This window comes from Pleurodeles waltl, chromosome 1_1, assembly GCF_031143425.1.
Source record: "Pleurodeles waltl isolate 20211129_DDA chromosome 1_1, aPleWal1.hap1.20221129, whole genome shotgun sequence".
Lineage (NCBI taxonomy): Eukaryota > Metazoa > Chordata > Amphibia > Caudata > Salamandridae > Pleurodeles > Pleurodeles waltl.
Genome location: NC_090436.1, coordinates 422,904,439 through 422,918,868, shown reverse-complemented (window position 1 = coordinate 422,918,868; position 14,430 = coordinate 422,904,439). Strand labels below are relative to the sequence as shown.

Here is a 14,430-nt window from a genome sequence, read left to right as displayed (position 1 = left end):
TCAGAGGGCAGAACTTCTTCCTGAGAAGAGAGGTTCTCTTTTTCTGACTGTGTTGCAGTTGGTTTCCCAACTGACTTTCCTTTTCTCTTGGTAGGCTGGGCCATTTTTCCAGACTCCAGCTCTACTTTTTCACCCTGTGCCTTGCATTGTGCTCTTGTTTTTACACACACCAGTTCAGGGATACCCAGCATGGCTGCATGGGTTTTTAGTTCTACCTCAGCCCATGCTGAGGACTCCAGGTCATTTCCAAGCAGACAGTCTACTGGGATGTTTGAGGAGACCACCACCTGTTTCAGGCCATTGACCCCTCCCCATTCTAAAGTTACCATTGCCATGGGATGTGCTTTAGTTTGATTGTCAGCATTGGTGACTGTATAAGTTTTTCCAGTCAGGTATTGGCCAGGGGAAACCAGTTTCTCTGTCACCATGGTGACACTGGCACCTGTATCCCTCAGGCCTTCTACACTTGTCCCATTAATAAAGAGCTGCTGCCTGTATTTTTGCATGTTAGGAGGCCAGGCAGCTAGTGTGGCTAAATCCACCCCACCCTCAGAGACTAGAGTAGCTTCAGTGTGGACCCTGATTTGCTCTGGGCACACTGTTGATCCCACTTGGAGACTAGCCATTCCAGTGTTACCTGGATTGGAGTTTGGAGTGGAACTTTTCTTGGGACAGGCCTTGTCTCCAGTTTGGTGTCCAGACTGACTACAGTTTCGACACCAGGCCTTTTTGGGATCAAAGTTTTTACCCTTGTACCCAGGATTGTTTTGTGAAGAGGCTCTGGGCCCACCCTCCTGTGCAGGTTTTTGGGGGCCTTTAGAAGACTCTTGACTATTTTTATTTTTGGCTGTCTCACCACCTTTCCCCTGGGGAGGTTTTGTGACCCCTTTCTTTTGGTCACCCCCTGTGGAAGTTTTGGACACCCTAGTCTTGACCCAATGGTCCGCCTTCTTTCCCAATTCTTGGGGAGAAATTGGTCCTAGGTCTACCAGATGCTGATGCAGTTTATCATTGAAACAATTACTTAACAGGTGTTCTTTCACAAATAAATTGTACAGCCCATCATAATTACTTACACCACTGCCTTGAATCCAACCATCTAGTGTTTTTACTGAGTAGTCTACAAAGTCAACCCAGGTCTGGCTCGAGGATTTTTGAGCCCCCCTGAATCTAATCCTATACTCCTCAGTGGAGAATCCAAAGCCCTCAATCAGGGTACCCTTCATGAGGTCATAAGATTCTGCATCTTGTCCAGAGAGTGTGAGGAGTCTATCCCTACACTTTCCTGTGAACATTTCCCAAAGGAGAGCACCCCAGTGAGATCTGTTCACTTTTCTGGTTACACAAGCCCTCTCAAAAGCTGTGAACCACTTGGTGATGTCATCACCATCTTCATATTTAGTTACAATCCCTTTAGGGATTTTCAACATGTCAGGAGAATCTCTGACCCTATTTATGTTGCTGCCACCATTGATGGGTCCTAGGCCCATCTCTTGTCTTTCCCTCTCTATGGCTAGGATCTGTCTTTCCAAAGCCAATCTTTTGGCCATCCTGGCTAACTGGATGTCCTCTTCACTGGAGTTATCCTCAGTGATTTCAGATGTGTTGGTCTCTCCTGTGAGGGAACCAGCATCTCTGACTATTATTTTTGGAGTCAGGGTTTGAGAGACCCTGTTCTCCCTAGATAGGACTGGTAGGGGGGAATTTTCCTCCAAGTCACTATCCTCTTCCTCTGAGTTGCCACCCTCAGAGGGGTTGGCCTTTTCAAACTCTTCCAAAAGCTCCTGGAGCTGTATTTTGGTAGGTTTGGGGCCCATTGTTATTTTCTTTATTTTACAGAGTGACCTTAGCTCCCTCATCTTAAGATGGAGGTAAGGTGTGGTGTCGAGTTCCACCACAGTCCCATCTGTGCTAGACATTTTGCTTCTAAAAGTTGGAATACTTTTTAAGAATCTACAACTGGTTCTAGAATCTAATTCAAACTTTTACAAACTTTTAAACTCTAAAAGAAATGCTAAACAGGATCTAACACAAGGCCCTAGCAGGTCTTTTAAGAATTTAGAAAACTTTTCAAATTGCAAAAATCAATTTCTAATGACAATTTTGGAATTTGTCGTGTGATCAGGTATTGGCTGAGTAGTCCAGCAAATGCAAAGTCTTGTACCCCACCGCTGATCCACCAATGTAGGAAGTTGGCTCTGTATGTGCTATTTCAAAGTAAGGAATAGCATGCACAGAGTCCAAGGGTTCCCCTTAGAGGTAAAATAGTGGTAAAAATAGATAATACTAATGCTCTATTTTGTGGTAGTGTGGTCGAGCAGTAGGCTTATCCAAGGAGTAGTGTTAAGCATTTGTTGTACATACACATAGACAATAAATGAGGTACACACACTCAGAGACAAATCCAGCCAATAGGTTTTGTTATAGAAAAATATCTTTTCTTAGTTTATTTTAAGAACCACAGGTTCAAATTTAACATGTAATATCTTGTTTGAAAGGTATTGCAGGTAAGTACATTAGGAACTTTGAATCATTTCAATTGCATGTATACTTTTCAAGTTATTGACAAATAGCTATTTCAAAAGTGGACACAGTGCAATTTTCACAGTTCCTGGGGGAGGTAAGTTTTTGTTAGTTTTACCAGGTAAGTAAGACACTTACAGGGTTCAGTTCTTGGTCCAAGGTAGCCCACCGTTGGGGGTTCAGAGCAACCCCAAAGTCACCACACCAGCAGCTCAGGGCCGGTCAGGTGCAGAGTTCAAAGTGGTGCCCAAAACGCATAGGCTAGAATGGAGAGAAGGGGGTGCCCCGGTTCCGGTCTGCTTGCAGGTAAGTACCCGCGTCTTCGGAGGGCAGACCATGGGGGTTTTGTAGGGCACCGGGGGGGACACAAGCCCACACAGAAATTTCACCCTCAGCAGCGCGGGGGCGGCCGGGTGCAGTGTAGAAACAAGCGTCGGGTTTGCAATGTTAGTCTATGAGAGATCAACGGATCTCTTCAGCGCTGCAGGCAGGCAAGGGGGGGCTTCCTCGGGGAAACCTCCACTTGGGCAAGGGAGAGGGACTCCTGGGGGTCACTTCTCCAGTGAAAGTCCGGTCCTTCAGGTCCTGGGGGCTGCGGGTGCAGGGTCTCTTCCAGGCGTCGGGACTTAGGTTTCAGAGAGTCGCGGTCAGGGGAAGCCTCGGGATTCCCTCTGCAGGCGGCGCTGTGGGGGCTCAGGGGGGACAGGTTTTGGTACTCACAGTCGTAGAGTAGTCCGGGGGTCCTCCCTGAGGTGTTGGTTCTCCACCAGCCGAGTCGGGGTCGCCGGGTGCAGTGTTGCAAGTCTCACGCTTCTTGCGGGGAGATTGCAGGGTCTTTAAAGCTGCTCCTTGAAACAAAGTTGCAGTCTTTTTGGAGCAGGTCCGCTGTCCTCGGGAGTTTCTTGTCCTTTTCGAAGCAGGGCAGTCCTCAGAGGATTCAGAGGTCGCTGGTCCCTTGGAAGGCGTCGCTGGAGCAGAGTTCTTTGGAAGGCAGGAGACAGGCCGGTGAGTTTCTGGAGCCAAGGCAGTTGTCGTCTTCTGGTCTTCCTCTGCAGGGGTTTTCAGCTAGGCAGTCCTTCTTCTTGTAGTTTGCAGGAATCTAATTTTCTAGGGTTCAGGGTAGCCCTTAAATACTAAATTTAAGGGCGTGTTTAGGTCTGGGGGGTTAGTAGCCAATGGCTACTAGCCCTTAGGGTGGGTACACCCTCTTTGTGCCTCCTCCCAAGGGGAGGGGGTCACAATCCTAACCCTATTGGGGGAATCCTCCATCTGCAAGATGGAGGATTTTTAAAGTTAGAGTCACCTCAGCTCAGGACACCTTAGGGGCTGTCCTGACTGGCCAGTGACTCCTCCTTGTTATTCTCATTATTTTCTCCGGCCTTGCCGCCAAAAGTGGGGGCCGGGGCCGGAGGGGGCGGGCAACTCCACTAGCTGGAGTGTCCTGCGGTGCTGTGACAAAGGGGTGAGCCTTTGAGGCTCACCGCCAGGTGTTACAGCTCCTGCCTGGGGGAGGTGTTAGCATCTCCACCCAGTGCAGGCTTTGTTACTGGCCTCAGAGTGACAAAGGCACTCTCCCCATGGGGCCAGCAACATGTCTCTAGTGTGGCAGGCTGCTGGAACTAGTCAGCCTACACAGATAGTCGGTTAAGTTTCAGGGGGCACCTCTAAGGTGCCCTCTGGGGTGTATTTTGCAATAAAATGTACACTGGCATCAGTGTGCATTTATTGTGCTGAGAAGTTTGATATCAAACTTCCCAGTTTTCAGTGTAGCCATTATGGTGCTGTGGAGTTCGTGTTTTGACAGACTCCCAGACCATATACTCTTATGGCTACCCTGCACTTACAATGTCTAAGGTTTTGTTTAGACACTGTAGGGGTACCATGCTTATGCACTGGTACCCTCACCTATGGTATAGTGCACCCTGCCTTAGGGCTGTAAGGCCTGCTAGAGGGGTGTCTTACCTATACTGCATAGGCAGTGAGAGGCTGGCATGGCACCCTGAGGGGAGTGCCATGTCGACTTACTCGTTTTGTCCTCACTAGCACACACAAGCTGGCAAGCAGTGTGTCTGTGCTGAGTGAGAGGTCTCCAGGGTGGCATAAGACATGCTGCAGCCCTTAGAGACCTTCCTTGGCATCAGGGCCCTTGGTACTAGAAGTACCAGTTACAAGGGACTTATCTGGATGCCAGGGTCTGCCAATTGTGGATACAAAAGTACAGGTTAGGGAAAGAACACTGGTGCTGGGGCCTGGTTAGCAGGCCTCAGCACACTTTCAATTGTAAACATAGCATCAGCAAAGGCAAAAAGTCAGGGGGCAACCATGCCAAGGAGGCATTTCCTTACATCTATTTTGTGGTAGTGTGGTCGAGCAGTAGGCTTATCCAAGGAGTAGTGTTAAGCATTTGTTGTACGTACACATAGACAATAAATGAGGTACACACACTCAGAGACAAATCCAGCCAATAGGTTTTGTTATAGAAAAATATCTTTTCTTAGTTTATTTTAAGAACCACAGGTTCAAATTTAACATGTAATATCTTGTTTGAAAGGTATTGCAGGTAAGTACATTAGGAACTTTGAATCATTTCAATTGCATGTATACTTTTCAAGTTATTCACAAATAGCTACTTTAAAAGTGGACACTTAGTGCAATTTTCACAGTTCCTGGGGGAGGTAAGTTTTTGTTAGTTTTACCAGGTAAGTAAGACACTTACAGGGTTCAGTTCTTGGTCCAAGGTAGCCCACCGTTGGGGGTTCAGAGCAACCCCAAAGTTATCACACCAGCAGCTCAGGGCCGGTCAGGTGCAGAGTTCAAAGTAGTGCCCAAAACGCATAGGCTAGAATGGACAGAAGGGGGTGCCCCGGTTCCGGTCTGCTTGCAGGTAAGTACCCGCGTCTTCGGAGGGCAGACCAGGGGGGTTTTGTAGGGCACCGGGGGGGGACACAAGCCCACACAGAAATTTCACCCTCAGCAGCGCGGGGGCGGCCGGGTGCAGTGTAGAAACAAGCGTCGGGTTCGCAATGTTAGTCAATGAGAGATCAAGGGATCTCTTTAGCGCTGCAGGCAGGCAAGGGGGGGCTTCCTCGGGGAAACCTCCACTTGGACAAGGGAGAGGGACTCCTGGGGGTCACTTCTGCAGTGAAAGTCCGGTCCTTCAGGTCCTGGGGGCTGCGGGTGCAGGGTCTTTTCCAGGCGTCGGGACTTAGGTTTCAGAGAGTCGCGGTCAGGGGAAGCCTTGGGATTCCCTCTGCAGGCGGCGCTGTGGGGGCTCAGGGGGGACAGGTTTTGGTACTCACAGTCGTAGAGTAGTCCGGGGGTCCTCCCTGAGGTGTTGGTTCTCCACCAGCCGAGTCGGGGTCGCCGGGTGCAGTGTTGCAAGTCTCACGCTTCTTGCGGGGAGTTGCAGGGGGTCTTTAAAGCTGCTCCTTGAAACAAAGTTGCAGTCTTTTTGGAGCAGGTCCGCTGTCCTCAGGAGTTTCTTGTCGTCGTCGAAGCAGGGCAGTCCTCAGAGGATTCAGAGGTCGCTGGTCCCTTTGGAAGGCGTCGCTGGAGCAGAGTTCTTTGGAAGGCAGGGGACAGGCCGGTGAGTTTCTGGAGCCAAGGCAGTTGTTGTCTTCTGGTCTTCCTCTGCAGGGGTTTTCAGCTGGGCAGTCCTTCTTCTTGTTGTTGCAGGAATCTAATTTTCTAGGGTTCAGGGTAGCCCTTAAATACTAAATTTAAGGGCGTGTTTAGGTCTGGGGGGTTAGTAGCCAATGGCTACTAGCCCTGAGGGTGGGTACACCCTCTTTGTGCCTCCTCCCAAGGGGAGGGGGTCACAATCCTAACCCTATTGGGGGAATCCTCCATCTGCAAGATGGAGGATTTCTAAAAGTTAGTCACCTCAGCTCAGGACACCTTAGGGGCTGTCCTGACTGGCCAGTGACTCCTCCTTGTTGCTTTCTTTGTTCCCTCCAGCCTTGCCACCAAAAGTGGGGGCCGTGGCCGGAGGGGGCGGGCAACTCCACTAAGCTGGAGTGCCCTGCTGGGCTGTGACAAAGGGGTGAGCCTTTGAGGCTCACCGCCAGGTGTCACAGCTCCTGCCTGGGGGAGGTGTTAGCATCTCCACCCAGTGCAGGCTTTGTTACTGGCCTCAGAGTGACAAAGGCACTCTCCCCATGGGGCCAGCAACATGTCTCTAGTGTGGCAGGCTGCTGGAACTAGTCAGCCTACACAGACAGTCAGTTAAGTTTCAGGGGGCACCTCTAAGGTGCCCTCTGGGGTGTATTTTGCAATAAAATGTACACTGGCATCAGTGTGCATTTATTGTGCTGAGAAGTTTGATACCAAACTTCCCAGTTTTCAGTGTAGCCATTATGGTGCTGTGGAGTTCGTGGTTGACAGACTCCCAGACCATATACTCTTATGGCTACCCTGCACTTACAATGTCTAAGGTTTTGTTTAGACACTGTAGGGGCACCTCACCTATGGTATAGTGCACCCTGCCTTGGGGCTGTAAGGCCTGCTAGAGGGGTGTCTTACCTATACTGCATAGGCAGTGAGAGGCTGGCATGGCACCCTGAGGGGAGTGCCATGTCGACTTACTTGTTTTGTCCTCACTAGCACACACAAGCTGGCAAGCAGTGTGTCTGTGCTGAGTGAGAGGTCTCCAGGGTGGCATAAGACATGCTGCAGCCCTTAGAGACCTTCCTTGGCATCAGGGCCCTTGGTACTAGGAGTACCAGTTACAAGGGACTTATCTGGATGCCAGGGTCTGCCAATTGTGGATACAAAAGTACAGGTTAGGGAAAGAACACTGGTGCTGGGTCCTGGTTAGCAGGCCTCAGCACACTTTCAATTGTAAACATAGCATCAGCAAAGGCAAAAAGTCAGGGGGCAACCATGCCAAGGAGGCATTTCCTTACAGTGTTTCTAACCTGTAAATAGGACCTCAGCAAACAAGACTCTGTCATTGTTAAAGCACCTAATTATACATTGAATCAGCTAAAGATTGCCTTGTAAGTCATGAACTCATTACTTAGTTTATTTGTCCTTTTTCTGGACCCTGGTGTTGCTGTTCCAGTGCTAGTCCTGTAGGGATGGGACTCTTTATTCTGTATAATGGCCCTTGCTATTTTTAGATACTGCAAGTATGCCTTTAACTTATTAGACATGTCATTAAATAGTTCAGTGGTCACTGTTACTGCACGTGATACTCTTGACCCTCTTGGTTGCAGTGTTTGAATACTCAGCTGCCACAGGTAGTTTAGCATTACCTCTTGCTTTGAGGAAATGTTACATATGATCCACAATGGGCAAAATTGTTTTATCAAGGATCTTGTGTGTGGCTAAATCCTGTCCACCTGCTTCCTTTTTGTAGCATTGGCAGATGCTAACTCTCAACACTACCAACAGTGACTTGAGAACGTTAACTGCTTTGAAACAACAGATTTAACAATAGATGGTTATTAATGGGTTGCTGTACAGGATCACACCTTACACACATCCATATTGTAGGAAGTTGGCTCTGTATGCACTATTTCAAAGTAAGGAATAGTATGCACAGAGTCCAAGGGTTCCCCTTAGAGGTAAGATAGTGGCAAAAAGAGATAATACTAATGCTCTATTTTGTGGTAGTGTGGTCGAGCAGTAGGCTTATCAAAGGAGTAGTGTTAAGCATTTGTTGTACATACACACAGGCAATAAATGAGGAACACACACTCGGAGACAATTCCAGGCCAATAGGTTTTTGTATAGAAAAATATATTTTCTTAGTTTATTTTAAGAACCACAGGTTCAAATTCTACATGTAATACTTTGCATGAAAGGTATTGCAGGTAAGTACTTTAGGAACTTTGAATAATCACAATAGCATATATACTTTTCAAATAAAACACATATAGCTATTTTAAAACTAGACACGGTGCAATTTTCACAGTTCCTAGGGGAGGTAAGTAATTGTTAGTTCTTGCAGGTAAGTAAACCACCTACGGGGTTCAAGTTTGGGTCCAAGGTAGCCCACCGTTGGGGGTTCAGAGCAACCCCAAAGTTACCACACCAGCAGCTCAGGGCCGGTCAGGTGCAGAGGTCAAAGTGGTGCCCAAAACGCATAGGCTTCAATGGAGAAGGGGGTGCCCCGGTTCCAGTCTGCCAGCAGGTAAGTACCCGTGTCTTCGGAGGGCAGACCAGGGGGGTTTTGTAGGGCACCGGGGGGGACACAAGTTAGAACAGAAAGTACACCCTCAGCAGCACGGGGGCGGCCGGGTGCAGTGTGCAAACACACGTTGGGTTTTCAATGGGAGACCAAGGGGTCTCTTCAGCGATGCAGGCAAGGGGGGGGCTCCTCGGGGTAGCCACCACCTGGGCAAGGGAGAGGGCCTCCTGGGGGTCACTCCTGCACTGGAGTTCCGATCTTTCAGGTCCTGGGGGCTGCGGGTGCAGGGTCTTTTCCAGGCGTCGGGATCAGGGAGTCGCTGTCAGGGGGAGCCTCAGGATTCCCTCTGCAGGCGTCGCTGTGGGGGCTCAGGGGGGACAACTTTGGTTACTCACAGTCTCGGAGTCGCCGGGGAGTCCTCCCTGAAGCGTTTTCTCCACAAGTCGAGCCGGGGGCGTCGGGTGCAGAGTAGCAAGTCTCACGCTTCCGGCGGGAAACGCAGTTGTCATGAAGTTGCTTCTTTGGAAACAAAGTTGCAGTCTTGGGTGAACAGAGCCGCTGTCCTCGGGAGTTTCTTGGTCCTTCTAGAGCAGGGCAGTCCTCTGAGGATTCAGAGGTTGCTGGTCCTGGGGAAAGCGTCGCTGGAGCAGTTTCTTCAGAAGTGGGGAGACAGGCCGGTAGAGCTGGGGCCAAAGCAGTTGGTGTCTCCGTCTTCTCTGCAGGGTTTTTCAGCATAGCAGTCCTCTTCTTCTTAGGTTGCAGGAATCTGAGTTCCTAGGTTCAGGGGAGCCCTTAAATACAAAATGTAAGGGCGTGTTTAGGTCTGGGGGGTTAGTAGCCAATGGCTACTAGCCCTGAGGGTGGGTACACCCTCTTTGTGCCTCCTCCCAAGGGGAGGGGGTCACATTCCTATCCCTATTGGGGGAATCCTCCATCTGCAAGATGGAGGATTTCTAAAAGTTAGTCACCTCAGCTCAGGACACCTTAGGGGCCGTACTAACTGGCCAGTGACTCCTCCTTGTTATTCTCATTATTTCCTCCGGCCTTGCCGCCAAAAGTGGGGCCGTGGCCGGAGGGGGCGGGCAACTCCACTAGCTGGAATGCCCTGTGGTGCTGGAACAAAAGGGGTGAGCCTTTGAGGCTCACTGCCAGGTGTTACAGCTCCTGCCTGGGGGAGGTGATAGCATCTCCACCCAGTGCAGGCTTTGTTACTAGCCACAGAGTGACAAAGGCACTCTCCCCATGTGGCCAGCAACATGTCTCGAGTGTGGCAGGCTGCTAAAACCAGTCAGCCTACACGGGTAGTTGGTTAAGGTTTCAGGGGGCACCTCTACGGTGCCCTCTGGGGTGTATTTTACAATAAAATGTACACTGGCATCAGTGTGCATTTATTGTGCTGAGAAGTTTGATACCAAACTTCCCAGTTTTCAGTGTAGCCATTATGGTGCTGTGGAGTTCGTGGTTGACAGACTCCCAGACCATATATTCTTATGGCTACCCTGCACTTACAGTGTCTAAGGTTTTGCTTAGACACTGTAGGGGCACAGTGCTAATGCACTGGTGCCCTCACCTATGGTATAGTGCACCCTGACTTAGGGCTGTAAGGCCTGCTAGAGGGGTGACTTATTTATACTGCATAGGCAGTGTGAGGTTGGCATGGCACCCTGAGGGGAGTGCCATGTCGACTTACTCGTTTTGTCCTCACCAGCACACACAAGCTGGGAAGCAGTGTGTCTGTGCTGAGTGAGGGGTCCCCAGGGTGGCATAAGATATGCTGCAGCCCGTAGAGACCTTCCCTGGCATCAGGGCCCTTGGTACCAGGGGTACCAGTTACAAGGGTCTTACCTGGATGCCAGGGTGTGCCAATTGTGAAAACAAAAGTACAGGTTAGGGAAAGAACACTGGTGCTGGAGCCTGGTTAGCAGGCCTCAGCACACTTTCAAATCAAAACATAGCATCAGCAAAGGCAAAAAGTCAGGGGGTAACCATGCCAAGGAGGCATTTCTTTACACACATGCATACACTGTTTACACAGCAAATGTAGTACCTAATCCCTGAGAGGAAAGCAACATAACCTATCCATCAAAGCGGTAGGCACAGTCAGCAATCGTAATTTCTTTTTTGTTTTAAATACAGTTTTCCATGCTTTCTAGCAAGGGCTAGAGCTTTGGTGTCTGAGGCTCATTGATTGGCCATACACAAAACAAATTTACTTGCCTGAAATCAGGAAGACAGTAACAGATGCAGACACTGATACCAACCACACTGTTTGAGGGACAGGAAAGCCCAGGCCAAGGGAAAATCTTCAAACTTCGTCCATAGGGTAAGGGGTGGTAGATACAAAGGAATATCGGGGTTGGCAGAGGGTGTAAGTGGTAAACTCTAGATTGCAGCCGGTAAAACACCACACCACATAAGAGAGCAGAATGGTACAGATACATTGCAGTGGGTGAAGGCAACAAGGGTACAGCTGGCGGAGATGAAAGGCATATCTGGGTATGTTCATGGCTACATTGGCAGGCAAAATACAGCGTATGAGAAGCTATGACTCACAGGAACATAGTAAATGCGGAAACTGAATAGCTGGTGTCACAGGTGGCCGCCCACTCTGAAAGCACGCATTGAATATCCTCATCCATTTATTCATTTTTACCTTTTTTGTGAAGGAAATGCCAGCTGTCGTTTGGTTCCATTTGCTGCATTACCGAAAGAATTTTCCAGCTAATAAAATTACATTATGTTTTAATTTTCCAATTGAAGTACATCATAATGCAGATGCACACATACAGAATAACAAGACAACTATACCATGGCACCACTTCCTATCTTATTACTTTCCTTCTATTTTTTTTTATTGCTGAACCTAAACACCATAGGCAAAAGTAATTGATAACCCCTACAGGGCAATAAGACACAGTCCATTGACTTTGCCAATGCTTGTTTTTGATGCATACTATGAATAAAAGTAACGATTACCTCCTGCGATATAACGTTTTTCATTGGTATTTGTGATGTTTCGTTGATTGTTGCTATGTATGTTGAAAGAAAATGTATCCTACTTTGCCAAAGTATCTTGATATCTTCTTTGTTTTGACCATTGTTTCACACATGCCTCCTTTTCATAAATACTAACCAGCATTCGTAAAGTTCAGAGAAGTAGGAATTGTTGCAACAAATTAGTGAACAGCAGAAGTGAGAATTTGAGGATTCATCTGGAGACAGGTTAAGTGGGTTTTGTCACATGTAGGAGAGAAACAAAGTAAATGGACCTTCTAACATTTAGCTACTATGAAAATGTCTATTTCTACGTATATTGTTATACATTAAACTTTGTTTTATTTCCATCATAAAGGAGGTCGATATGTTAAGATCTGGGACATGTTAAGGGGAGGTCAGTTGCTTGTGTCCCTGAGAAATCATCACAAAACTGTTACCAGTCTGTGCCTAAGCAGCTCAGGACATAGGCTGCTGTCTGGTTCATTGGATAGGTGAGTTTTGTCAGTTTTCCTTTATCTGTTTTTAGGAGTCTGCTTTTTTTTTTTGCATGTTGGGAAAAATGTTTATGATACAGTTGTCAAATGTGTGTATTTATTTAAGCTTCTGAAGATTATGTGAACTGAACTCCACCCAAAATATAGTATTGGAGTTTTACTTGGCAAGAAGTGCATGATTATATTTGTGAGCTTGAAGCTCACATGTTTGAAGCACCATGCTTGAAGCATGGGTATAACTACAACCTACAGACTCATAGATAAATATTGTATATATATTTAAGTTTCATGAAATTGTATGTTCGATGGCATCTGTCGCTGTAGATACGCATGTTCTGCAATAGCTCGCCATCTGGTGTTGGGCCGGAGTGTTACAAGTTGTTTTTCTTCGAAGAAGTCTTTCGAGTCACGGGACCGAGTGACTCCTCCTTTTGTCTCCATTGCGCATGGGCGTCGACTCCATCTTCGATTGTTTTTTTTCCGCCATCGGGTTCGGACGTGTTCCTGTCGCTCCGAGTTTCGGAACGGAAAATTTGCTAATTTCGGAAGATTTTCGTCGGTATTGTTGCGTTCGGGATCGGCGTACTTAGATTCCACACCGCATCGAAGATCGAAGAGCTCCGGTGCCCTTCGGGGTAGTTTTTCGATCCTCCGTCGGGGCCTGGTCGGCCCGACCGCGTGCTGAAGAACGCCGATGGAACGGACCCTGTTTCGTTTCTGCCCCAAATGCCACAATAAATACCCCTACACAGACCAACACTTGGTCTGCAACCTGTGCCTGTCACCTGAGCACAGCGAAGACACCTGCGAGGCCTGTCGTGCGTTCCGGTCCCGAAAAACACTCCGAGACCGTCGAGCCAGAAGACTTCAAATGGCGTCCGCACCGACAGCCCAACGGGAGTTCGAGGAACAGGAAGAAGAAGGTACCTTCTCGATCCAAGACTCAGACTCCGAAGGATTCGACGATACACAAACCGTGAGTAAGACGTCGAAAACCACACAGAGAAACATTTACAAGGCCCAGGGGACGCCACTGCCACCAGGCCATGGCTCGACCCATAAATTCGGTGACCGACCGTCGGCACCGAAAAAGGCCAAAACAGTGCCGAGATCGTCCGACTCCGGTCGAGACACCGGCACGCAGCCTTCTCGGGACCGAGAAAGTGCTGGAGACAAGCCTCGACACCGAGATGCCGGTGTGGACACGGCTCGACGCCGAGACAGCGGCACCGAAACAGATCGACGCCGAGAGGTTTCGGCCCCGAAAAGGAAAAAAGTCACCTCGGAGCCGAAAAAACACGCAGACAAAGTTTCAACGCCGAAACAAACTGCAAGCGACCCAGCTTCAGGCTCTTATACAGAAGAGCACTCGCTAACCTCCCAAATGCAAAAGCATAGGTTTGAGGAAGAGCTACAAGCAACTGATGTGGACCATACGCAAAAGCGTATCTTCATTCAGCAGGGGACAGGAAAAATAAGCACCCTTCCCCCCATTAGGAGAAAGAGAAGGTTGGAGTTCCAGACGGAACAAGCACCACAACCAAAAGTGGTTAAAAGAATTACACCACCACCCTCTCCTCCGCCCGTGATTAACGTTTCACCAGCACAAACTCCATCTCACTCCCCAGCTCACACCACCATGAGCCAGGGTGACCAAGATCAGGACGCATGGGACCTATACGACGCCCCAGTGTCAGATAACAGCCCGGAGGCCTACCCTACAAAGCCATCTCCACCAGAAGACAGCACCGCGTACTCTCAGGTGGTGGCTAGAGCAGCACAATTTCATAACGTAAGCCTCCACTCAGAACAGGTCGAGGATGATTTCTTGTTCAACACACTCTCCTCCACCCACAGCTCCTACCAAAGCCTGCCTATGCTCCCTGGTATGCTCCGGCACGCAAAAGACATATTTAAGGAGCCGGTCAAAAGTAGGGCAATCACACCAAGGGTGGAAAAGAAGTATAAGCCGCCTCCTACGGACCCGGTTTTCATCACTACACAGCTGCCACCAGACTCTGTTGTTGTAGGAGCAGCTAGGAAAAGGGCCAACTCTCACACATCTGGAGATGCACCACCCCCAGATAAAGAAAGCCGCAAGTTCGATGCAGCTGGTAAAAGAGTCGCAGCACAAGCTGCAAACCAGTTGCGCATCGCGAACTCCCAGGCACTACTTGCGCGCTATGACAGAGCCCACTGGGACGAGATGCAACATCTCATTGAACATCTGCCCAAGGACTTCCAAAATAGGGCGAAACAAGTGGTTGAGGAGGGACAGACCAT

General features: G+C 48.8%; 1 protein-coding gene across 1 annotated transcript in view; it reads left to right on the top strand.

The window, feature by feature from the left end:
- UTP15 (UTP15 small subunit processome component) overlaps positions 1-14,430 on the top strand; it is a 280,270-nt gene that overhangs the window by 96,040 nt on the left and 169,800 nt on the right. The window contains exon 8 of the mRNA XM_069224002.1: positions 12,009-12,144. Coding sequence (XP_069080103.1) covers positions 12,009-12,144 — 136 coding nt within the window. The remainder of the gene's footprint in view (positions 1-12,008; positions 12,145-14,430) is intronic.